Genomic DNA, 27,621 nt, shown 5'->3' on the forward strand with positions numbered 1-27,621 from the left:
CAGTGATGTTTAGGAACAAGCAAAGACAGACAAAAACCTTTGTGGTTTATCACTAGTTAAACTAAGCTTTACAGATACAGCTCAGCTGGACATCTTTCCACAACAAACGTATCAAAAGTAGAGTGGAAACGCCAACTGTATAAAACCATGTGGAATATTTCATACAAAATACTCCAAAATGCTTTTCATTATGTAACTTTTATTGGAGACACACATTGTAAAAAAGTTCACAGGAAATAATAAAACTATTGGACTATGAAGGTTTTCTTAGGAGCTGGGTTTTTTTTGTCTATATACATCAATACACATTTAATGATTAGGTTTACAAGTTAACCACATGACAAGTTCACTTTTATCTGCAGGAGCTTTTCACATTACACCTTTATACCAGAGGTAAAATGTGCTTAAACACACACAGCAGAACACTTCTATTTCAAAATTAAGCATTTTCTCAAGGACTATACTTTTTATTCTGAATTTAGTATCTATATAGCATTAAAATAATGGTAATTGAAGTTTTATTTGCAAAAATGTTCGTAAGGCCATAGGAATGCACTGAAATAGTTAAATTCACCAGAAACAAGAAAAATCAATGCAAATTCTGCTTTTTTCTTTTTTTAAGAAAGTAATACAAGTTTTATTTATACGAGTGAGAATGGTATAAGCAGTTCAATGAACAGAGGAGAAAAAAGACCTATTATCACCTACAGACCAATCCTTAGCAAGTTTAACACTGCAAAAATTCTGTTACATTAACAGGCAATTAAACAACAGATGCATTTTCACAAATAACACATTTATGTATTTTACATATTATTGATGGACTTTCAAATCATTATGCTTTCACAATATTCTAATGTGATATGATTCAAGACTTCTTTATTCACTTGTGAAAATGATCCACAAAATTCACTTAACTTCAGCAGACTAGTAGGAGAAAGTCACAATAGGAAATATTTTCTGTAAAAAGAACTACAGGTCTGAAAAGTCAATCAGCATTTTCGAGACAGTCCCCCAAAGAGAAAAGTGAGCTGAATTAGGTTTCATGAGTGGTTTAAGCTTTAGCAATATTAGAACTCCCAAACAGGTCAATAACATATTCTGTATACACTCAACAAAAAATTCTTGTGCATGTTTTGCTGAGCACAGACTGAAAGCTGAAACTGCAAAGCACTGAGACCAGTTTGTTTTTCACTTGGCTTTTTAAAAAAAAACATTTAGAAAAATATTGGTCAAGATATAGTGCACAGGCATGGGGCTGAGGGAAAGTTCTAAAACTCCAAAGCATGAGCAGCATTTTTGTTTTATTGAAATCCACCAAAAAAATGTCTGCTTTCCTGAAAGGTTAATGGCAATTTCTGGAAGAAAAAAGAAATACATCTGCTGCTAAATTAATAATAAGTATATGACTTTCATTAGAGTACTAACTGGTTGACTGAGGTATAGTTAAGAGTCCTTCAAAACTTAAGATTATATAGTCTTGAGCAAAGTAACAACAGAGACTGCACAAAACAACCATAGTGATATTAGAAAAGCCTGTAATACCCAGCATCTGATGCATAGGCAGAACATACCATTATCATCACCCGCTTGTCTAGAGGAAACCATATCTAAAATATCCCAGTAAAACATACAGCTGATTTGTATGCTAAGATAACAGCACATTTTTCCATGTCTGACAGGGCAGACTGTATACACAGAAAGGTCTCTACTGACCAAAAGTTAGCACACTGATAAAGTGCAGCCACTCAACCATTTAATACTGCTGGAGAAGTGGGGTGAGGGCAAAGACAAAGAAATCTGCATTTTACCTTATCCATAAGATCACATGAAATTAGAATTCTTCAGTTTCAGCAGATGACAACAAAATTGCATTAAATTCTTCTACAAATAGAAAAAGATGAACTGTACACAAACAATAAGCAAAGTGAAATACCTACTGCAATACTTTCTCATGCATAAAGTGAATTTCCTATGGTCTTACCTCACATTTATGTACACTTTAGCACAGCTAAATGTAAGAAAATAGCAAGTTTTTTTTTCTCCCTCCCACCCTCCCCCATACAGAGCAGATACCCCAATTCGCTGCTGCTTCAAGAAGCACTTCATAGACTCTACTACTTACAGGCTCTTTCAAAGGGAAGTTCATGGAGACTAATATTGAATGAACATTTAACCACACAGTGAAGACAGGAAAAAAAATACAAAGCATTCTGTAAACAGTGCCAAACACAGAACATGTCAGTTTTGGTTTGCAGACAACCCCTGAGATAAAAATCAAAGTATTACGACACCAAATAAGTCAGAGGTAAATTACTGAAAATAAACAACATTCATAATTGGTGTCACAACACTTTCTGTATAGAAGCACTTTTTTTTTTACCATACAGAAAATGTAACTGCTTAAGCCTGTCCAAGAAAAGCAGTAAAGGGTATACAACAGAGCAGTTAGGGTTGCTTTGTTTTTTCACTAAACCTTGTTGCCATGAAGGTTTCTCTGTTCTAGTGCAGCAACAGCAGTTTATGAGATCCACCATCTAGAACTACTTCTATTAAACTACGTGCGGGGACAGGCTGATAACCACCAAAAACTTGATGGAACCAGCTACTAAGGTTAAACCTTTTAAAATCAAAAGCTTTACAACTAACACTACTGGCCTGTTCACTTTCAAACTATTTTGAACAGACCCAGAGATGACAAATTCAGTACCTGACACAATAAAATGGTTATCTGTGGTAACAACTAATTCACTGTTTACAACTCCAGACAACGAAGTGAAGCAAAAGCAAGCAAGTCAGATGTTTCTTTTGACAATGACAGAACACACCCATCCCCTAACAGCAAACATGCTGGACACAAACTTGTAGTTAAAGCTTACAATGGTCCACGTTTGGCACACCAACAAAACTAAAGCACCTTTTAATTGCTCATTGAGGAAATTTTTCAGAAGACAATAAAAAAGTAGTAGAACAAAGACTAAGTTATACAATGCTCAGTTGAGTAAAAAAGGCAACTATGTTTCACCTCTGCTTCTAACAGTCTAGGTCACTGTACCAGATTCTGATGAAAAAACAACTGCTCAAGCAGACCAAAGACACACATTCAGCATTAACTGCATAACTAGGAGTACATTTTAGCCCTAATGTGAGGCTTCCTTAGTGCCAATGCTTACAGACATTAACGAACTATCCTTAGAATTGAGTAGAAATTAAAGTCACCTTTAGTAGCAGTCATTTCTGAACAAGTGAATCCACAAAGAGGTTACTCAAAACTCATGCATTCAGCTTCCACAAGCCACTTAAGTGATAGCAACGAGGCCAATTTGTGGTTATGGATTTCAAATCCAGAGTATAGTTCCTCACAAGAAACAAAAAAAGGAGCACACAGTCTGAGCTAACAAAGGGAAGTTAAGTGAGGAAAGACACTGTTTATTCAAATAACTGAAAGGTGCATCTGTGAATCAGTGACTGGCAATTCAGAACATAACTTTGCTAAGTCTGGTAAAGAAAGAAAAGCAAAGTACTACATTCAGAATAGAAGCTATAGCTTCTGCATAAACAGATTTGTGCATCTAAGAGACAAAATCTGTACAAATTGTTAAATGCCAATTATTACAGTAATTCTCATCACTAGAGCAACAACATCCATACTGCATGGCCTTGAGTACACAGCATAGAAAATAATGGAAATGAGACTTAATTTTTCCCCTGGCTCTTCTGCTTGAAGATAAATTTGATTAAAAAGAGAAAGAAAATTGTGCACAAATCTGTTAATAATCTTACTTACAAGTCAAACTGTGCAAATACAAATGTAAGATTGTGCTGTAACAGGCAGTAAGAGGCCAATATGGATGTGCAAAGTTAAAAGAAACATAGCAGCTTTTGCAACAGGCAATAAAACAGAAAGTAAAAAAGGAAAACAAGTTAAATCTTGCATTTGTGTCTCCACTTCATAGCTCCCATATCTGAGAAAGAAGAGCCTGACAGGTCAATAGGCTTAGTGAGCAAAATCCACTTGGTATTTGTGTATCGCAGTCTACGTTCAATGAAGCTCTCAGCAGCAGCTTGGTGGTATTATTTCTGAGGCTTTGTGACCCTGTGCTTTCAAAGAAGCAGAAAAGGTTCTAAGTGTGCTGCAGTCTTATCATTAGAAGTTCATCAAAGTAGCGTGCATCGAAAGAAGCTGCTCTTCTTAGATCGATTTTCTGTTATTTTTACTGGCCCACCTGCCCCCGATGAACTGCTGTCATTCTGAAAAAGAAGAGTGTCAACATCATAAAATGCAGAAAATAGTATCTCTAGCTTTCCTAGTCTCCTTCCCACTTCCTCCCCTTGCAAGGCAATAACCAGAGTAGAGATCTGATGCAACGTGAGCTCCTCAGTTAACCAGACTTTGTTAATCACTTGGTAAAAAAAATAAAACATTTACATAACAATCCAAATCCCAATAATTAGCTGGGGAAGAGACAACATAATAAAACACAGATCACACTATTGGATTTTGGAACAACACATCAGTTTCAGGTTGCCCAATGTTAATGTTCATGCAAAATAATGAATAGTTATGCACTGATGTGTAATAAAGCATGATAAATCACTCTTTGCTCAAATTTGATCTAGTAACTAATGTAATCCCCAAGAGTTTTTTGGTAGAGCTACTACTCAGTATTATGATAGCTACTCTCTCACTGTATCTAGTTTGTATGCTAACTGGAAATACAAACCATTTTTCTGTTGAGCTTTGTCATAATGTCTCGTGCAAGTGTGAAAAACGCCTGGTGAGGAGTGAAAATAAAGAAAAAACAAACAAGAGTTAGTCACAAGACACATTAAGAACATGATAAATTTGGAATAGCCAGACACACTATTAATACAGTGTTCTGCAGGCTACTAGGAGCACTTTTAGTTTCAAGACAGTCTACGTACAATATCTGTATATTAAAAACTTTAGTAAACATGCTTTAGAAGAAAAAGCTATTTATTTTTAGTCTCCATCGTGCCAATCTTTGAAGCAAGTGAACAGACCTTCCCATTGCATACCTCTGAGGGGAGAAAGAAAAATCAGCTGAAGACAAGGCTGCATTTACCAATCCTGGTTTTATCTCCCCCCCAAACTGAACTGTGCATTCACAATTAGGAACCCAGAGAGGTTTGAGGAGGGCGGGCCTGGGAATTCACATTAAGGTTATCTTATTTTCTGTCCTCCAAAAGCTCTACTCCTGGACTATCTATAAGGCTATTTAAGCTTCCAATATGTCTATTAAAAAAAAACAAAAACCCATGAATAATTACTCTGGAAAATCTCAGTATCCCAGATTTCAGTGTATGAAGGAGCAAAGAAACTTCTGTAGCAGGAAAATTCTTCAATTCTCCAGGAGCAGGAAAAAGCAAGACTTTAGGCTATCTGGAGACCCTAATAATCTAAGGACAATTCCAGAATGTACGTATAAACACTTCCCCTCTCATTGTATTTGAAATACAGCCAAACATGGGCACTCATTTAATGTAAATAAATCACAACAAATAAATTAATTCACTTCTGATCCCAAAAATGTCACAACTGTCTAATTCTCTGCAAGTGAAGTACTTGGTGTAAAGTAAACTAAATCATCAGTGATTGCCAAATGCCTACACCAGCTGCATTTTTTAATGCTTTCTTCACCATTCACATGACTATTAAAAAAAATATTCAGAGAGCCAAACATTTTGGAGTAAGCACAAACTACTGTTGTGCATTTCATAACATACAGGGGGTAAAATGAAACTGTCATGTCATGACAGACCAAGTCAACCCTCCAGAGGATCTCAGGTTTCCACTCTGGTATTGACTCCTCATGGTCCCACTTTCAGTGTCTGCTCTAAGAATCACAAGGACACTGTGAAAATCATGTCAAGCTAGTCCAGGTGCAGCATGATGCAGAGATCAGTCCATTCTAACTCTATCCTGTATAACAATCACCCTGCAATCAGAAAAAAAACAGGGCCTGGCTGGCACAACATCCCTCTTGTTATTTTAAAGTAACAAGATCTTCAGTTTCTAGTCAATTTGTCAGATACATGAGCTGAATGAAGTAGGTGTTTGCAGGACTTTTAAAGGGTACCCATCCCATAGAAAAACTTTTAAATTATTAGGTATAAGCACAACACAAGTCTACATTACTGGATGAATAAATCTTAATTTAATTGTCTTTTGATACAGTTATTTTTTTGTCCACACTTCTTATACAGCTCAGATCCTCCCCCCACCCTCCCTGAGATGACACAAGTGATTTATAGTAAGATAGTCCAGTCTTGGGTCACTCCTCCTTCTGACTCTATTTCCTTATGCTCTCATAGAGATCTTGTGGGTATAATAGAAACTTTATTTGCAAGAAAACAGATTATAAATCTATAAATAGCACTGTAAATCTTCTTCCTCCTCTAACATGAGCTTATGACCTGGTGTTCCAGGTTAATACACAAATTTTCAGCCTCCTCTGCACAGCATGTATTTAGTAGTAATCTGACGGCTCCATGATACAGTAGCATGTTATCCTGAAAGTAAAGAATCCCATTTCCTGCACAAGGCACTGTTCTAAAATTACGCCTGTTCCTTGTCCAAACGGATTTGAAATTTAAGTAGCAAGTCACAGACATCTAAAGCAACTGTTTGCTACAGTAGTAGTAAACCACTCCACTAACACAAATTTTTAAAACAATTCCAGACAATACCAGAAAAGCAGAAACAGCTGGATCATAGCAGTAGGCCCAGGAGCATAGCTGGGACTTCAGGCCTCAGGTCAGGTGAGAAAGCCCAGCAGATCATGAAGCATATCTCCACAGGAGTAGTTCAAGTAACACCTAAGTGTAGCACCCATCTCTTACCTCTTCCACATTTATGCTGGATTTTGCACTTGTCTCCAAAAATTTGATTCCGTAATCAATTGCTAACTGGAAAAGAGGTTAAAGATTTTCAGTGGTTTTGAAGCTCCTTTGTAAAAGAAATGTTTCACACATAGGTTCACAATAGGTTCATAACAGAATAGATGCTGCATGCTACAAGCTTTAAAAACCAAACCAAGCAAGCTTCACTTCTATTTTCTTTTGCAAAAACATTAAAGACAATTAGACAAAGTATTAGAACTTGTCATACCCTCACACAGTCAAAACAAAACAAAGAAAATACATTAATTTCTCACCAAAATACTTACTTGCGCTCTAAAAGAACATTAGGGTAGAATCTTTATTGATACAGATTGTGGACCAGATAACTACAATATAATCATCCCATAAGCTGTTACCAACAGCTAGACTACTTCAGCTGTACACAATAGATTTTGTAGTATTCTTTGTCACTTGTTTGTTCTGTAGAACAACTAATTAATTGCTTAAGTTTAGTAACAGCTCTTATAACAAAAATAAGTAACCACAACGGTGAATTGAGTATACCATGGTCAAACTATACAGAAAACTTTATACTGAGATCTAGAATACTTCATGCTGTAGCAAAGGTCAACATTCCTTACAGGATCTTGCCCTCACACAACAATACCACAAAGTTTATTCAAACCTGAAGACAGTGAAGTGCTATTTAAAAACAAAAAAACCCAAACCTGGCATCCTATACATAAAAAAGTTTCTGAAACAAGAGGATTGAGATCCATTCTCTCTCACATGCCTAAAACATACCAAACATCCAGAAGCCTACAAGAAGTAGGCTTCTAAATAGGACGAGTTACCAAATCTTACCTTCTCCCCTTTTTCTTTCGAGACTTGTCTTTTTTCATTCATATCACATTTGTTACCCAAGATCATTCTTTCTACATCTGAAGAGGCATGCTGGAAGAAGAAAAAGTAATCTCTCAGGAACAAAGTGCATTATTGTTGAAAAGAAACTTGTGTGTCAAACTCCTCCACACTGACTATTTTATTTTAGAGAAATTATCTAATGTAAAGGCATTACTGAGAGAGGCTGACTCTTGAAACAAGCAATATTAAAATAGGCAGGAATAAATACTCCTAGATTACATTTTCCCGTGTACTGTAATAGATCAAATGCGTTCCATGAGCTCTGTAGCAGGTTGCACACATGCCCAGGCATTTGGCTATTCTGGAAATGTAACACAGTACATTTCCAGAGTACACACTACTTGTAAGTGGTGTATGGTCATATATTGTTGGCTACTGCAATGGAAGTGATTAATTACTTGATTTTCATTTGTCTGAGGGAAATCATAAAATGGAGAAGCACTTACCTCCTCTATGTTTCTTATCCAATTTTTTATGTTGTCAAAAGACTTCTCATTTGTGATGTCATACACTAGCATAATTCCCTAAATAGAGTTAGGAAAATCTAGTTAGATGAGCTAGTACTATTGGTTGACTTTTAATGTATGCTGTAGTTTTAATTACAGTTCCAAAAAAATTCAGCATAGGTAAGTCTTTTCTCAAGGCATTATGTCATGGCTTGGAATTTTCCCAAAATATTACTATTTAACATTTTTTGCCACCGTTAGAGGTCAAACATACTGCCAATACAAAGGTTTTAATTATAAGCCTATAGTCAAGGCAAGTTTAGCAATTCTAGTATACCAGCAACGAGGACTCTACAGTTCAAGTCATGTTTAGGCGCAGCAGCTTTAAGCAGTCCAGGATATCAAACCTATCAGCTCCAATCTGCTGGGATCAGCAGACACTTTCACCTCTGGGGCTCTCTCAGAAGCTTTAGCTCTTTCCAACTACAGACTTGCCAACTACTGTACTTTCCAAGTACAGACACTGGCATGGGACCTCAACAGTTAGCAAGGCATGAGAAACCACAGCGCCACTGCATTAAGGACAGATTGCAAGGTTCACCTCCATTTCCTAAGGCCTTTCCAGTCATTCCTCATAGGACAAATAAAAGTCCTTGGCCATGGACTGGGGAAAAGACCAGGTCATTGCCAAAGCCTTTTTAAGCACTGGAGAGCTCTAATACAGAGACACAATCATTATTATTTCTCTGTTATTCTGTAACAGTGGAGTTATTTGGACCCACAGTCTATGAATGTCACAGATCTGTTCACACAAAGCAGCAAGAACCTAAAACAGGAGCACAGGGGGTAACCATCAAGTCAAAATTAAAGGTGTCCCAATATAAAATATCTCAAATCATAGCATTAAGAACCACTACAAGCACTGTACCACAAGGGTGCAGGCTCTAAGTCAATTATTTGACTTCAAGTCACTCTCAATGGAGGAAAACGTAAGTGTGGTAGATGATTGTATTTCTAGCCCAGACTTTGCATTATCTACTGGCTGAAGGAAAAGCAACTCAGTGAAACACACTTTTAATATTAAAATAATTCATTATCCCTTTTTGAAACGCTTCAAGTGTTTAAAGGGATTGACTGCATTTAAAAAAAAACCACCCAAACCTATCTGATTAAAGCTTGATAACTTATTTTATTAAAATCTGCACGAATTTTAATTATATTAAAAGAGACAATGGGGCTGGAACTTCCATCACAAAAAACAGGCCTAGACCGAGTACCAGCACCTTTAAGAAAAGGGAAAACAAACAAACAGTAAACCCCCAACCAAACCACAAACTTAATTTCCCACATCTCAAGCCACAATTATTCAGTCCTCCAGTGGAAGACTTACATGACACAAACTTAGGAACAGCAAACCAGTTCCACTAGTTGTGTTTAGGTTTTTTGAAGTGTGAGCACTCACCATGGCTCCTCTGTAGTAAGCTGTTGTGATTGTGCGGAATCTCTCCTGGCCTGCTGTATCCCTACAATTCAGTGAAAAAAAAGGATTAGTTTTACCCTCATCTGTACTTAAAGATGTCTTATTAAAGAGAGTAACAATGCATCGATACTTGTTCATTAGGAAAAACACACCTTTGGCTGTCTGCTCAAGTTTCTTGAGCCCTCAGCAGTTTCCTCACTCCCAAGCTACCTGCCTTACATCAGTAGTTAGAGCAGCACCAGAAACATGGCACAAAACCACTCGTTTTCATGAAAGCAATAAAACTCAGCACCACACAGCCTGCTCTCCAGTAATTAAAAGAACAAAACCAAAAAAAAAAACCCAGCTCTGATGCATCCTAGTCTTAAACAGAAGTTAAAACACAGAGCAATAAAATATTTCAGGATAGTGCACTGTCACTGTTTGCTGCTAAGGTCAGCCACTACACCTCAGTGTGTTGGTGTTTTGTCCTGGGTGACTTGAAAGCAGTACCTGTCTGTGAGTGAACCAGCAGACCCAAGTGTTTGGATACCAGTCATTCCTCAGGAGAGCTGAACCCCAAAGGCCTGACAAAACCCAGGTTTTTTAACCTGTATTACAGACAGAAAATTTTTAGCAGCCACTTCTGGTACTGCACCTCCTTAGTCACAAGGAATCTGGCTCAGGAGACTCAGTTTCTACTAAGCCACCACACAGGAATGGGAGCATTATCACTTACCCATGCCTTGGCGAGTACAGCCAGGTATCAAAGTACCAGAGGAGATTAGATTTTATTGGCTTGCATATTTTAGCTTACAGCTATTGAGTTAATACTTCTCCTCCACACAGAAAAGCTAAAAGCACATTTAAGAGGACAGCTTGTGATAAAATAGGAAATTACTGTAATGTTTGCATGCGAACAGGCTATTTCCAGTGCTACTGAAGCAGAACCACTCCAAGGGCAAGCCAAAAGAAAGCATAAACCTTATGGACAGTCAATGAATAAAAGGTATGAGACTTCTGGTACATTGACACTCAAAAGCTATGAAGTATTCTTTTTCAAAGTGACTGAAAACCTGAATTACTTTGGAATACTTACCATATTTGTAGCTTGATTTTCTTTCCATCTAATTCTATTGTTCTGATTTTAAAGTCGATTCCTGCCAGAAAAAGAGACACTCCTAAGTTTTGCAGTTAATGAAAAGTGAATGTTCAATTTCCTTTTGGCAATTTGGTAAGAGCAAACTTGGTCAAAAGAACTATTCTGAAGCTGCCATTTCTTCCACATACTTGGAAGTGCTGAGAATGCACAATGGTTTTCAGCTGCATCCAACACGGCAAGGATAAATTATTCTGCACAGTGAAAGCAGGCCAAACTCAGACTCACTACTAGTTAGTCAAGATCATGAGAGGAAGACTTGATCTTCAAATCCTTCCATTTTACACCAATAATGTCACTAGTATGAATGTGTATTTTTTTTTTCCTGAACATCTGAGCAGTCCCTGCAGTTTAAGTCAATTCCCTGGTACCCCTGGCTCAGAGTTAAAAATATATCCTGTGACCCCTTAGTTCCTTTTCAAAGCCAGCATCTACTTTTGAAAATTGATGTTTGATGCAATCTAATCGGACATCAAAGTAAATGGTAATACTTACAGGAGATGTAAGATTCCTTTTTCAAGAATATTCATTTGGGAGCAATTAAGATTTTCTAGGACGCTCTAAAATGTATCAAGAAAACACTTCTCTCTTTTTCCCATTTATACTTCCACATGGTATCCATCAGTTCTCTGATTTACTTTGAAAATAAATTTCAGATTTTAAGCCATAGCTTGTCAAAAAATATTGAAAAAAATAATTCAGAAGGGCTTAAAAATGCCTTTTTAAGGTTTAGAGGGGTGAAATGGATTTCCAAAAAGACTAGCCTTAATCCTAACTACTTTAACTTTTGGATTTCTAAATCTGTATTTATTGACACATTTTGTATTTATTTGACACACGTCAAATTGAGACTGCTCAAGCCTCACTACTCCACGACTGCCAGATTTTTCAATCCTGTGACAGTACCCTCCCAAATTAATTTGTATGAAAATGAATTGCCCATTTTTTCTTCACTGCATCTTAAATAGTTACTTGATATTTAGTTGTGGTTTGTAAAAGATGGAGGTAAGTTAGAAGAAATTAAATAAGCTTTCTTAAGATGTAATTTAATTGACAATTATCAGGAGTATCCTAACTGGAAAAATGCTGTTTCTAGCTTTAAGAATTCAACCATCCATTAAACAGGAAGCTATGGGAGTTTTTACTACACCACAGCAGAAACTGAGTATGAAATATCGATGTTCATTAGTTATTTGAATTTAATTCTTCTCACATGCAATATTACTATTTAATATACTGAAAATAACAAGATTCGGCCACTTAATGTGCCATGGATACATAGTTCAGCTTATCAGTTAGAATACAAATTATGAGCAAAAATATCACATCAGCACTTAAACAGCACATTAAATTAACTGCATTAATTTAAAATGCTATGATTACTAGTACAATTGCAATTTCACACGATTCACTGGTAGATTTACAGGAAAAAACATACTTCCATTAATTTCCACTCTTCTAAGAAAAATGACATGAGAATTAAATGCACTTTCAAAAAAATCCATATTCTTTGTAATATAAGTTTGGCAAGTGTTTCTATTTTGCATTGAACAGGATATTGCCTCCCTTGTTGTAAAGACTTTTCTCCTAACTATGTGCGATTACAGCTGCTGAAATCACAGATAATTGTATTCAGGTCTGAAAACAAATAACCTTTGCTCTGAGTAGATTCTGTTTCAGCCTCAAAGGTTATAAAGCACAAATACGTATTTCTCTGTAAGGAGCATTTTATCATGGCAAAAGCAAATTAAATCAGTTTTAAAAGTTCATTTGTGTCTAAGCCTGAAGCTTTAGGAAACAACTGTCAGGAAAATTACATTCAGAGACTGCTGTGGTTTAAAGAGAATTCTGCCTGTACTGTGAACAACAGAAGCCAAGACACGAGTGACAGACTCCTGTAGGGGTGGCTCTCTGAGGACTCCTGACTGCAGCAAAGGCTTCCCATGTACACCAAGCCAGGTCTTGCACAGACTGGTTTCTTGTGGTTACTCATTTCCCTTGAAATGCTGAAATGATTTATACAACCACTCCTTTGATGACTTCTAGAAGTTGGGACCTGCATAAAAAATATCTTCTCAGAACCTAAGATTTCTAGTATGAACTTCACCAAAATTCTCCAAGAACCGTTTCAAAGCTAAAAGAAGAATATAGAGGGAAAGGCTGTAAGTATCTCTGCAACTGTAACTTTCTGGAGGTTAAAATGAACTAGAATCTTATGCTTCTTTTGTTCTTTCACTTCAGTGTGAGGAAGTGGTGAGCTACACACATTCAGAGCAAGCCTGGTGACGTGTGCTGCCACTTCCACCCACGTGCTCTTGCATGGCTAAGCACAAACCACGATCTGGTTGCAGCTACATTGAAATTATGCCATGTAAAAACAACACTGCAACAACTATAGCATTTCAACACTGACTCTTGACAGAAGATTGCCGTTAATCCATTCTTCTTTTGCACAGTCATACATTGGGATACAAAAGTTTGAAAAGTTACTTGAGCCAAATAAAGAGGAGTTATTTGTGAATTAAAGTCTGATTGCAAAGGGTCACACAGCTTGCAGTTTTAAAATGCAACATGAAATGCTGTTCTCCCAGTAGGGAGAAAAAGCCCAGAAATATGCGGATGCCCATCAGAAGTCAAGTTTTAAAAGCTTTTAGAAAACACAGACCCAGATTAATTCTCAAGAGTGCAAATGCTAACAGGATAATTAACTGCTAAAGTAGAGTTGTCACATGAGAGTCTGACACACTAGTGCCCACCCAGCATGTCAGTAAATATTAGATCAGAGCTATACAGAAGCATTTGTTGCAGGAACCACAAACCTGGATTCTGCAGGTATGATAGATAGAACCTGGAATGTCCAATCTGAACATTCGTTAGGGCTCTAATTGCTTGCATTTCCCTTGCAGCATGGGGTAAAAGTAGCTGAGGGCTTATTGTTCTTCAAAATCCTTTCCAGATCCTTGCTACCTACAGGCCAAGGATGCAACCTCTCTCCTCACTTTTCTGAGGGTATTTGCTTCCATAGCTTCCAACAAAATTCTGTCTAAGAATACCCTGGGCAGCACTGTTAGTGCCACACAAAACCACGGGAGCTGTATGTTGTTGTGTCTACTTTGCATTGCTCTGCAAAGCTAATAAAATTCAGGGCATGCCTGGTCAGTGACACACAGCCAAATGCCACTGGTCTCACCTGGCCTCTTCTGGTTTAAGCCAAGAAGTCATGTCCATCTCATATCCCAAAGCTTTCCTGCCACTGCCTCTTCCCCTACTCCACTTCCCAGCTAAGTTTCTTCTTATTCCAACATCCCATGGCAGATTTTACCCATAATTAAGCTGCAATGCAATAATTTTAAAGAGACACTGTGAAATATTACGAAGAGTTCACAATACTACAATAGTAAACATCCAGGACTGCCCAACAGAACATATGGAACAGCTCCTTTCCAACTCCAGTACCAGTGGTTTTCTACCATGAACCTTAACAAACCAGCCTGATGCAATTCTCAGAGGAATGTAAGGACAAATGGAGCAGGGAGGCTGAAAAAGTTAATTTTGTTACTTTAGTTTTTAGAACAGTAGCTTACTCTCTGGACATCACTGTTACTCTTTTGTTCTCCCCTCACCCTGATTTTAACCCTGTAGCCATCAGAGCCAATATTTCAGGTTTTTCATGCTACAGTATCTGTTCCAGCTAGGACTCCACAACAACTTCTCCCTACACAGTACCACTGCTTGGACAGACTGTCTTGTTTCTTCTTTTCAACAAAATTGCTGTTGCAGAAAATGCTACAGCACAAAGAAACCAAACCGAAGTATTCTGGTTGGAGCCAGTAAGCTGTTCCAACTGTACCAGAAAATAATTCCTGAAGGTAAAGGTTTCTTGAGACTTCAGTCTGCTCAGCAAAATGCTTCTGGAAGGGACATGTTCTTGAATGCTTTCTACAAGCAGTAAAAGGCAGACAGAAAAGAAGCATACAAATTAGTGTAAAAAAACCAAACCGAAACAAAAGATCCTGCCACCAGTGGGCAAATACTAGAATTCTAAATCTTTACCTTCATTACGCAATTCACCAGTATTTTAAATTAATTTTTCATGTCACTCAACACTAGTTTACAGCAGTAGGACCTTATATGTGCAGCTGTAGCAAGAAATGAGCACAATTCAGGATGTAAATAAACATCAATCTCTGATAGCATACACTAGCCTGTATGTCCAGCCCAGCGGAGTATTACTCGATCTCTGACAAATCAATACTTTTTATTTTTTTAAGTGTTCAATGTACTAGCATTTTAATTTGTTTACCCTTTGGTTTTATTTAATATATAAGCCAAAGAAATTTTAAGTCAGTGACATAAAAATTGGCAAAGAAGCTGTGAAAAAATTAATACCAGATTAGCTTGCTAGAAAAATCTTATTTTAGTCCAATCTATCAAAGAACATAAAAGATGCACCACAGTTTATTAAAAAAAAAAAAAAGGGACTGTTTTGCATGTCCTACATATAATAAAAGCCTCACCCTCTTAAAGAAGCTGTCTTCCTATTTGTCTAAATCTTACCTTACTCCTTTGAAGTAAGAGTGGAAAAATGAAATGGAAATAAACCATTTTTTTAAAAATGGGATTCCGTGATAAACAGAACTTTGTGGCACTCACCACCACTGGACCTAGACCACAGTAAAAAGGATGGGGAAAGGAGTCAAGGTACAAAGTCTCATTACCCTTCTGAGCAAATCAGCATGGGAGAAATTGGAATTTATGCATTACATTTCAAGCTAGGCTTGATCCAACTTTACAGCATTGGTCCTTTCTAGCCTACTTGGTTTATATGCAAGGTCTTGGGGTTTTGATTTTTTTCAATGGGCTGAGCTGGAAAAAGAGAACATCTTACAAATTCTTTACTGCAAGACATGTAAGAGTCTTAAGATATACAAAAAGAAAGAAAAACATTTTCTGCAGTCACTTGGGTTAAGTGAATTAAAAGCAACTTTGAACCAAGCAAACAGATTTGTAACTTACCTTCAAAAAAAAAAAGGAAGTGACAAGAGGCACATAACTGAAAATCAATATGCTTCACCTAATTTTTTGAACCCTGGGAGAGAATTACTCAGAAAATTCTTCCCCTGTGGGCAGTGCATCTTGCAAACAGCAAGCGGCTGAAGCTGCACAGCAGAGCTGAGAAACAGCAGTGCTCCTACAGCCCAGCTGCTGCTGTCCTGCTCATCCTTCCAAGGGTGTTTGGACTCTGAGAGCACAAGCCTGACAGCCCTGAGACACAGGAGCTGTTTCAGCATTATCTCCTGCCACTGCATTTACACTTGGAGGGGCTGTGAGCACTGAGGGCCCTGTCACACCTCTACCACCACCAGGTGACACACACCAGACACCAGCACTGATCACACACCAGTTGTGTGAGGACACACAGGAGCACAGCTCAAGAGTTTCATCATCTTCCATGGAGAGACCTACAGACCAGTACTCCAGAAACTTATTCTTTTCACATATATCCAGCAGCTAAGGGACATCAATCTGTTCCCACAGATTTTGCCCACAGGCTTACCCAGAGATTACTCCTTTTTTTGTTGTTCTCAGCAGAAGGTATTGCACGGTTTGGATTAAATACATAATTATTTTTTCATGTGGTTTTCAAGAGAAAATTTTCTTGTGCTACATTAGTATACTGTCTCAGTCTACAAAGATTGAGGTAAAGGTAGATAAATGAAGCTTCAGAAATTTCTTTTTAAATTAATGCTCCTAGAATAATTATAGTAAAAATAAAAAATGACAAAGTAGGAGTCAAGATCACTGTAAAAGGCAGGGTAGAAAATCCTTGCAACATACCAGTGTGTCATACAGCCTCATACAAAAGAACAAAGTCTAATCATTTTGAACTTGAACATTTAGCTTTAGTCCCTAGTAACATCTGTAAAGAATTTTCAGATGATCTCAGCAATGTCTTGTATCAGTATGTAAATTAAAGAGACAGTAGTCTTTTATTGCACCCATTCAAAAAATACATCAGACTAACATGAAACACCACACCAGGGTAAAGGTCAACATTTTTTCAAAAGTTGTAAAATTAATTATTTTAGAATTAAACACAAGTGCAACCACTTTTAGTTACTCTTTCACAACTTAAAGGGACAAACTGTATTCCATTCTTTCTGGGCAGCCCACAAGAATCCACAACACAGTAGTAATCTCGAGTGGGCTGAATAGGCTCCTTCAGGTTAACTGGCCTTTTTTCACCTGCACAAAGAACCCAATACCACTGTTTCACACAATGAGGCACAGAGCAACATCTTGCACCTTGGAAGTTATTAATACAGAAAGGCTCTCAAAGTTTAGACACTGGCAAAACAAATATATACAAATGGCTAAAGTAGGTAAGGCAATAAAGAATTGGGATGCCATGTACATGTGTAACCTAAGGCAGTTTCTTGCCCTTAAGGCCTTGAGACTTATGACCAAGATCAGCTCAATGCTCAGGGTGCCAAGCAAAATGCCACTTCCTCCGTGTCCCCACAGCTATAGCAAAACTGCCGCCCTAAGCTTCCTTTCTTAAGACAAGCTACTTTCTACTTACAAGAGAACAAGGGATTCAGAATGCAATTTATAATCAACAGAATTAGACCAACCTTCGAAACATCCATGTTTCTGACAGCTCAGTGGCCTACAGTGTGATCTGATTACCATACTAAGACCTGAAGCCAGCGCTCTTTAGCCACTTGTTCACACCAGTGCTCCTGTGAGTTCTGCCACCACAGCTGTGCACTGCAGTGCTTCAGTGTGGACACTGCAACATCTTGAACACTGAAACTCTCTTTTCAGTGTTTTGAATTCAATTTACAGATTGCTTCGAGCAACCTTTGAAATGTATGATTTTAAACACAAAATACTCAATATAATATTTAAGACTACAAAACAACGTAACACTAGAAACTTAATACTACTTGACATGAGTGAAATTATCAACTGGTCACAAGAGCCCAACTCCAAAAGGTCTAAGTTCCTGCAGAATATATGTTGGGGTTTACAATCTAGACACTAAGAAAGTGCACAGAAATTAACCTATGGTCTACCTCTCATTCTATTTTGAATGTAAGAGAAGCTACACTTGATGGTAACTCAGTTTCATCTAAAATAATTTTTAAATACATTAAAATTGTACTATTGATTCGGGCAGTGTTTATTTTAAGGATTATTTATAGACTGCCTATCTCTAAGAGGAATGCATTAACTTAGTTTCTTAGAGAACATATTCCTTTCAAGCCAACATGCAACTGGAGAGCAGCAAATATTAAAACTGGCCAACAGACTTGAACTGAGGCTATAATTTCACAGCTGAAACTGGGGGAGGCACTGCCAGGACCAAGTGTCACAAACCAAATCCTTTTCTCCTTTTAACTCACTCATCTGTGAGAGTTCCATAATTCAGCTTGCCACCATCTGTAACAACAACTGAGAGCCCAGGTACTCCCAGCCAGATCTCTCCTCCTACGAGTAGCAGAGCACGCTCTGTTGAACCAGGCATTAAACTGAAGCCCTAGTTAGCAGAGACCCAGAGATAACCCACAATTAGCTTGCCAGCAGCTCCAGTGTGGACCCAGTGTGGAGCAGGCTATGGCCCTAGCAGCTGCAGCTCTGTGGCAGTGCAGGAACTGCTCTGCATGTCACACTCCAGCTAGGGCTAGGTATGGAAGAGAAACAGCTGCAGAGACCTGCCAGGGACCCAATCCCACACTCAACTTGTAATGCAGCTGTGGGAGACTTGTGCATCTCTCACCTACTTTGAAACTCTTCTTTCCCTCAGGTCTCCAGGATATGCAGTGTACAGCTTACAACAACATGAAAAAAACCCTCTGCCATGTGCTTAAATGGGAAAGAAGACCTGACTTCCCCATCTAGAAGGTGGCTTATGAAGACAAAAATTTGATTCTTCTTTCAGAAGTCCAGTGCTTAACACAAGATGACATGTGATTATCCTTCATTTTATTTTGGTCCTTATCAAAAGCACAAATTAATAGGTAAGACAAAAAAAAAAAAAAAAAAAAGGGCAAAAAACCCTGATCCCAAAGTGGAACACCCAAAGAACAGGAAAAAATGATCGTGAATCTCTTACCTGTAAATGATCTGTTTGTAGGTGTAGAAAACATAGAAAGTTATGTCTTTAACCAAAATAACTCTAACTGAATATTGCTGTCAGGAAAAAGATGAAAATACTTATCTTGTCCAAAGCTAGCATCTTAAGAATCCAAAAGGTTGAAAAAATGGCTTATAAAAATATTCCCATGCAACTAATACTGCCTTGCCACCACAATTTAAATTTCATTGTTTATTACTCATATACCAAGCTTCAGCTATGACAATAAGAACAGGTCAATAAGATTTGGATTGGTTTTGTTCCCTAATTTTTGTTCCTAGTAAATCCATATATCTGGCCAGTGAGAAACGGAGATGCCACTTCCATGGGAATGATGGGTAACATTTTAAAAGCCTCTTAAAAGTTTCAGGGCTCTACATAAACTGGTTATTCAGAGTGAGGAAATAAAGATTTTGGGGGGCCAGAACTTTGTTTGTTTAAAACAGAAGAGGCGCTACAAGAAAAGTGAGCACACTGAGTGTCCCAGGATTCACAAAGCAAAGCAAGAACTGGCAAGTCCATGACTACTTACAGATAACATGCCCTCACACAGTTCAAATCATGCACTTTGTACCTTCTATTTCAGCCATGCCTGCAACTGGAACCACATACAAATCAGCTGCAGACTTAACAGAGGCATGGAAAACACCATGGGAACAGTTGGTATGGATGGGTGATCACTGCTACAACCCAACAACTCAGACTGCCAAACATTTTTGATAGGTTGAGGGATGCTACAAGAGCACCAGAGATAAAAACTAGTTAAATTGGATAATGTTCGAGCAGTATAAACTACACACGAACACTGCAAAGACCACATTGTAAAGACCATATAAATTACATGTGACTACTTCTGTAAAGACAGAAGTGATGAACTGTTTGGAGGTTTTATAGGAATACACAAACACTGCTCACTTTAGAGGGCACAGACCTGCTTACACTGGAAGAAAAAGTACAGAGAACATGGGTATTACCAGGGACATAAAAAAAAAACAAAACCAAAAAAAACCAACGCAAAATGTCTCAACCAGCAAGAATTATCTTTGTTAAAATAAATAATCTAATCTAGGAATTTTAGTTAGAGTCTGAAATATAGCTGTGTTTTAAACAAGTGTAGAAAGTACCTAGTGAGACAGCAAAATCAGGCTAAAAAGTCAAAGCACAAGGTTTAAAGTTACTGAAGTTAGTTTTATAGACAGCACTCTCATCAGTCCCAAACCATCATTTTCATCAGAGGCTTTTTTAAACCCATATTTTAACATGAGGATAAGTTAGCATGGTGGGGTTTTGGTTTGTTTGTTTGGGAAGTTAAGGACATCAGAGAAGAAGGGCTGTTTTAACTTCTTACATCAATGACAAAATAGGCCTTTTATTGAAAGGTTTTTACTACCTATACTAACAGGTACAGCCACTTAACTTATAAAGAAAGGCCATACTTGTCTTTCTGGCACATAGCTGTTTTCTTCTCCTACATCATGCAAGGTTCTTTTAATGAATTAATTGTAATTAATTCTTTAATTTCTTCATCTGCTTTCCCTGCTTTGCATGTTGCAAGTACTCTTCTCTACACCACTTCTGCTAAGCCAGAAAAGTTCTCCCAGGCAGCTACTCTGACTGTATCTTCTTTCTCCTTTCCATGCTTCGGTTGACACAATACTCCATCTTTAATCCCAGCAGAAGTCACACCATAAAGACAAGATATTTTGATACAGTAAGGGAAATTTGTATTACTCTCTGGCAGGTGAAAGAAAGGAAGATTTTATTGGGAGGTGTGGGGTGAGGGGAAGCAGTATTAGGTGTTCCCTGGCTGACAGACACTTCAGCTTTGCCCAATTTTCTTACACTCAGCCTGTTTGTCCCAATCTCCAAATGTGGTGCCTGACTCCTACTAGTGACCAGCCTGCTTGACATGTTCTTTGATGTTGCCATATGTATAAGAGGATGCCACTGACATGCAACAACAGGGTTTTTTTTCCTCTGGTGCCCAAAGCAGAAGAGTTTACGTGATGGCAGCAAAATTAACACATCCTAAATTTGGTCAACTGTTTTTTCTCCCTAGAAGAGAAGACACATGCAGTACTTTACTTGCTTTTAACTATGTATAATCTAATCAAAAGTGTCACAGCTTACATTTAAAAGGAAAGTTTACTATAAACCACAAGATTAAACTGATATTAGATGCAATTACTGGTCAAAAACACTCTAAAAGGCACTAAATTACAATCCACTGCAATCTCTGTTGGGACATGAAGTTACTGACCTAAGTTTTGAGTTGCAAGTCTGGTAACTAAAAGCCTCTGGATCAAGTTTTGGGTCCCACAGTAAAAGAAAGGTAAAGATACAAAGCTTGACAGTGGGTCCAAAGGAGGGCCACAAGGATGGTGAAGTGTCTGGATGGGAAGCCTTACGAGGAGCAGCTTGGGCACTTGGTCTACTCAGTCTGGAGCTGGAATAGATCTTTGTGTGTCTGGTCCAACTCAGGATATCCTGAGTATATGAGTCTAACTCTGTACAAAAGCCTGACAGTTCAACTTCACTGATGTTACTATTACTCCTAGTTTATCCATGTTAGAAAAGCATCCGAGCTATTTTATATATCTAGTCAGCCTGATGACTTGACACTTAAGCTACCATAATATCCAATTAAAGATAAAAGGCAATATAATATCCTTTGAATTAAAACCACCTAAATTCTACCACAAAACATGAAATAAAGCATCATTATAAACACATGTATTAATACAGCAATGTATTATTCTTATTATTATTATGAATTTCAGTTAAATCCTGAAGTAATACAGTCCAAGATGTATTTCTGATAAAATGATGCCATACGCCAGAAGATCTAGGAAATCCATCCTAAAAAGTACATAAAAAATTCCCAAACAAAAGCTGTGTCTTCAATACCTCTCTTAAAGCCTGCATGCATCAACCAAGACATTTGTTCCTATCCTTATTCAAAGTTAGTCTGTGTTCTTAACTTTGCATTCAAACCAAGTCACAAAAGCAGCTCGAAACTGCCCTCCCGTCACTCAAATAACCAGTAACACATAACCAAGACAGACCTCCATCTGCCAATTAGGAATAGGCATCAACACTCAGACATCTGTCACACTGCTTCAGAGTAAAACATGCAACACAAAAGCTGCAGCAGCATTTTTAATAAAAGCCAAACAATTTCAATTCCATTGTTGGCTTGTTGCAGATTACAGTAAGGTAATGCAACCTCACCAGCAGATGAAAATCAAAGTTAAGATGTCCTTTGCTACCAGCTAGGTGTTAGTATCAAATTTAAAGTTACAAGACACACAAACTTCAATGCTTTTAACCTGAAATACCTTCAGCTACAACTTCCTGTTCAACATCAGGATATCATCTTGCTGACTACCCACCACTGACCTTGAAAAATAGAATCATTCTTCCACTTTTGCATTCACCTCCACAACACTATCTCCTCTATTCCATGTAAACCCTGTCCTAAAGAGATACCTTAGTCCCAGATCCTACAACCCTTGAACACTCTCACTCTGTAGATACATGTAATGATGCCACCTGAGTGTGACTGAACTCATCTCAGTCACTTCAAAGTCCAGATGACAATCTGTTTGTAGTAATGACCATTAATAAAGTACTCCTGACAATGCTTTCCTGATGCCTGCCTGCCTTCCCTTCCCTGCTCATCAATCATCGATGTGTTTTCTTCTACAGCTCTGACCATCCGGAGAAGCCCAAAAGAAATTTATTGAATAAGGATAGGAAATGCTGAAACTTAATGGGAGGGTGGGTAACAAAAACCCAAACCCCAAAAAAGAAACAACCCGTCCTTCGTCCATCATACAAATAAGTAACAGTGAAGAATAGAAATACTCTATGAGGCATGATTTGACTTGAATACACTAAAACAATTTCCATTACACATTACAGACATGGAAATTACACCGCAAAAGGGAAGCTGATAATTTTGCTTGACAAAGGATTTTCATCAAAGTGTTCAAAGGTCAGCACACCCGTGCTTGCCTGCCAGAGTGGTGTCCTATTTTGGAAGATGTAGACTAAGGAAAAGTTACTTCTGTAAAATCAACAAATGGTTTCAACTCTCAGATACAGTACTATCTTGTGAGCAACTTCCTGCCAAATGCTGATATCATCCTGGATTAAAAAAATAAATACAACAAATTTTGTTTCTGTCAGCAAGCCTCTGTACTAAATCAGAAATGCTATCAGCTACAAAGATTTGACTCTACTCTCATAGTTGATACAAAAAAGCTGAATGCAAAAAATAAACCGTATTATTTCAAATGATAAACTAAATCCAGTTTTACCAGACAGCACTACTTGAACAGCAAGTTAAGATACTCAGAAACCGCTAAATTAATGCTTCTGATTCTTGTGTATCACACTGAAACTACTAGCAAAATGCACATGAGATATTCCAAGATAAGTTTTGCTTTAGGACTTGTTAAATATGAAAAAGAGCTGACTCAACTGCATTTTACTTTCCATGTAAAAGTGTACAAAAGCAGAAGTTTCCACTCAGGAAGCAAACTAAACAACACGACCTCACATAACACACCCCTGCTGAAAAAAGTTTTATCCCATGTTCACAGTGAAAAGCTGATCCTCACTAGGGACCACAGCAGTTTTATCTTGCCAGCCCTTCCAGAAATTCTAACAGGGCTACACAGCCCTGTATAAAAAATTAAAAGCTGCTGAAGGGCAAGGACCTGTCATGTCTAAAGTTGCTTAAGGCCAATCTGTGCTTTCACAGAGTGAAAATATGTTGCTTTGAATAACCCAAAGATCACTGGTTCACTTCTCATAATGGGTAGCAAAGTCTGCTGAAGGTATTAGTCATGTCATGTAGTGAAGACAAAGACATGAAAAAGGTTCTTGCATCAACAGTCACCCAAAAAAAGAATAAAAGAAGTCTGATGAATTATAAATATACATGCATTGCACTTTTATTACCCTTATGCAACTGCTGGCCACAGGACACCAGGCTGGAAGTCCCTGCTGTCTGAAGCAGTACAATGTTGATTATGATTATGAGCGTGAACAAAGTTTCAAGGAGAAAAGTCAAGGAAGCATTTCCCAATCTCTAAGCAATCTACATAGATGTTGTAGCCTTACAGATATGCTTTGCATGACAGCAAAACAGAAGGGAATCTGCAAAGTACAACACAAATATACCATGCACAAAGACAAAGCAACTACAATTCATTACTGACTTATCTCTATAATATGAGCATCGAGGAGAAGTAAAACAATTATTCTATAAGAAACCAGTATTTCCATATCTCCCTCCTACTTTATTTTTTTTTCCTTTTGGGAAGTGTTTCCATTGCTTTGGTAATTGGAGTGCTGTAGTTTAACCCTCGTTAAACTACTAAAGAACAATAGGAGTGAAATTTTAAGGGAAATTATAAGGTAGTTATCTGGTACTTGGTTATGATCTGAGCCCTTTCATCAAGGCAACAGAGACTGTTTTAACTTTTGGACCTAAAATCTAAAAAAAAAGTTGGAACCGTCAAAAATTTAACCCCACCATAGTTAAAAAAACCCCAAACATCTAAATGACTCACCTCACTCACAAACAGCATGTAAGCACATAAGACTAAACAATAAAATGTGATGTCAACACATCTCAAACATACACCTTCTTAGACTTCTACAGTAAAACCAAGTCTGATCCCTTCAACAAAGACACACCAGAGGAGAACTGAGGGCACATAATATCACACATACTAATTAATATCACTGTTAATTGAAGACACATTATAATTACCATCCTACTGCAGAATCCACTTCACGGAGAACATACAAACCAAACAGCCTGGCAGCTCATACTCCAGGAAAACTTTGTGTACTCAATGAGGAATGCTAATCTGTGGACCTTAAAACTTGAACGGGCAGGGCAGCCTGTTTGGGAAAAGCGCTGCATCCCTGTGCCTCCCTCCACACCATGGTTAACTATGACTTATCAGTCACAGAAAAAAAAGCAGGATTGTTAAAAATGGAATTACCCCAAGCTCATCAGATGGACCAGTTGTGACTGTAAAACCAGCTAGTCTTGAGAAGCCACTAAAAGACAGAGAAAGGGCATGTGAGCACATCTTCAAGGACAGATTACAGCCACATGATAGACCTACAAATAATACATGCAATATGCAAGGAAGACTGAAAAAACTCCAAGTATTTTATTCAAGCATAGGTCAGCGCGTTTATGAACAGTTTCACTATTGCCTGCATTGTCAACTTTCCTGTTTGGAGGTTCTTTTCTAAAAAATAAAAAGGGACTGGAACTATACGAAGGAATAACTCTGAAATCACAACTATTACTTATGGAATTATAAATACGTCTCAGTTATCAGTAAATTTCTTCAAGCTGACTCGTCCTGAAAATAAGGCCCTTGCAGAAGCAAATGTAAAGGAAGGAAATGAGAGAAAATCCTATATTTACTGAATAAGGTAAGAAAAAACAACAGCATGTTCACAGTCCTCAAGACTTCAAAGTCAATCAGTGAGGGGAAAAAAAAAAATCTATCAAGGGGCTAAGCAGTTCAAGAAACATCAAGAAAACGGCTGGAAGACAGACACACCCATTTATGTTAGCTATCTCTTTAGAAGTATAAAGAAGTAGCACAGTAGGTGTTCTTGTTTTTTAATGATACAGCATTTAATAATGCTTATTAAACCTTTTATTCTACTACAGGTACAGAATAATATCTGTTGAAGTAAAATGCTACTCAGGCCTTAATCAGCTGGTGTTACTGATACAGCATTTTGAAAATGGTTGCAGAGAGAAAAGAAATGTGCCACAAAAATGCAGAAAAACTGTTCTTAAAGCATCAGAAATGACACCACACCTAATTTAGTCAATCACATGTGCCTAAATAAAGACTGTTTCTTCCTTGTACACCAAGTTCTGCACAATAAAATGTCTGAAAAGGATAGGGCATTAGAGTAATATAAAACAAATTACACACTATTTCACCTTACCTTAAAGCAATTTATTTTAAAGAGAGTCTACTCATTCTCTTAGTGTTATTTTTTTAAAGTCAGCATTAGTTTTTCCCTCCTAAATACTAGTAACCTCCACTGCACTTTCCCCCTTCATCCCCAAAACGATGTACTTAATTTTAAAAGTGACCTCAGCTACAAGCAGCTGAACATAAATCTCAAGTCCTGCCACACAGTTGTTTCAATTCAACTCTACCTCAGTGAAGGCCTTGAAGATTTTGCTTATGTTTATTAAAGCAGAGTATTTTAAAAAAGAAAATTTTACAAAAATTTAAGTCACAACAACCTGTTTCGATATATCACACCTCACTGTCATTAAAAAAGGTTAGTGAAGCTTAGAAGCAAACCTCTTTTCATAATCAAATTTAGGACAAAACTCAACTTTTGTCGAGGAGGTTCCTCCACCTAGTCACTAAGGGACTTCCATAGTCGACTGAGGAGCTCGTGCAGAACTACTCTAAATCTCAAGAACAACAAGAGTACACACATGCATTAGAAGCGAGGAGGGAAGAACTCAGAGTTGAACCACCTGCCCAGAGCGCTCGGTCACTGTCACTGTGCAGCTCGAGCAACCCCCGCCCTCCACCACTTTCTAAAGATTTGCACCTAAACATGAGCCGCCCCACAACGGGAGAGCCCAAGAAGCTGCCGTTCTACCAGAGGCCGGCAGCGCTGCGGGCTCTGCGTGGGGCTCCGATGGCCCCGGGAAGGGGCTGAGGGCTTGGCGCGGGGCGCAACAACGGCGGCAGCACAGCACGGCCCGGCCCGGCCCAACTGTTGCTGCGGCCGGGCACGGCAGGCGCCGGGGCCGTGCAGGAGCGGCTCGCACCCTGCGGGCCCCGCCAGGGCCGCGGCACCTTCTTCCCCCGCCGGACAATCCACCCCGAGCACCGCCGAGCTGCGCTCCCGCTGCCCCTGGTCCCGCACGGGGCCCGGCCGCGGCCCCGACCCCGGGCGGCGAAACGGGCGGTGCCCCCCGCTTCTCTCCCTCCCTGCTCGGCCCCTGGCAGGACCCCTCTCCCGCCGGGATGGCGGCGCCCGGCCGCGGGCGCGGCCCCTCACCGATGGTGGAGATGAAAGTGGTGTTGAAGGCGTCCTCGCTGAAGCGGAAGAGCAGGCAGGTCTTGCCCACACCCGAGTCCCCGATCAGCAGCAGCTTGAACAGATAGTCGTAAGTCTTCGCCATCTTCGCCGGGGCTCGGCTCGCCGCCGCAGCAGGAGGGGGCGAACGCGGGACGGAAGGAGGGCGGGATCCAGCGGGAGGGCTGGGAAGGGAAGCGGGGGCGGGCGGGGGCGGACCCGCGGCCGCGTCACGGCGCCGGAACCGCCGGGCCCGACGGGGCCTGTGGTCCGCGGGCCCGCCACCCACCGAGGGACGCTGGGGAGCTGTCGCTGCGCGGTCACGTGGCCGCGTCCCACGGGGCTCAATTCTCTCTCGAACCTAGCAGGAGTTGTAAGGAGAGTCGTGTAATTATGTGTGCAAGTGGCACGTTAAATAATGACATAATACTTTCACGTCACCAATAAATGAGTCTAATGCGTGACCTCAGAAGTTACCTGTTGCCCTAGGCAACAGGTTTCTTTCTTTTCAGAAAGAAACTCGTGCACA

General features: G+C 38.9%; 1 protein-coding gene across 1 annotated transcript; it reads right to left on the bottom strand.

Annotated features, from left to right (window-relative positions):
• Positions 1-3,403: 3,403 nt before the first annotated feature.
• RAB8B (RAB8B, member RAS oncogene family) lies at positions 3,404-27,274 on the bottom strand. The gene is made up of 8 exons (XM_005521323.3): positions 27,075-27,274; positions 10,793-10,853; positions 9,697-9,757; positions 8,235-8,312; positions 7,729-7,818; positions 6,865-6,930; positions 4,725-4,775; positions 3,404-4,251 (listed from the first exon to the last, which is right to left on the bottom strand). The coding sequence occupies exons 1-8, from the start codon at positions 27,196-27,198 to the stop codon at positions 4,159-4,161; spliced, it is 624 nt and encodes a 207-aa protein (XP_005521380.1). The 5' UTR covers positions 27,199-27,274; the 3' UTR covers positions 3,404-4,158.
• Positions 27,275-27,621: the final 347 nt, after the last annotated feature.

This window comes from Pseudopodoces humilis, chromosome 16 (assembly GCF_049639895.1).
Source record: "Pseudopodoces humilis isolate 2021_Gansu_Grassland_sample_001 chromosome 16, ASM4963989v1, whole genome shotgun sequence".
In the NCBI taxonomy this organism is placed as follows: Eukaryota; Metazoa; Chordata; class Aves; order Passeriformes; family Paridae; genus Pseudopodoces; species Pseudopodoces humilis.

Excerpts from the sequence above, each read along its gene's own strand:
- RAB8B (XM_005521323.3), bottom strand. The coding sequence starts at position 27,198 with ATGGCGAAGACTTACGACTATCTGTTCAAGCTGCTGCTGATCGGGGAC. Across the intron at positions 4,776-6,864 it reads CCAGCATAAATGTGGAAGAG|GCGTTTTTCACACTTGCACG; the intron begins GTAAGAGATGGG and ends ACTCCTCACCAG. Across the intron at positions 4,252-4,724 it reads CAAAGCTCAACAGAAAAATG|AATGACAGCAGTTCATCGGG; the intron begins GTTTGTATTTCC and ends CTTCTTTTTCAG.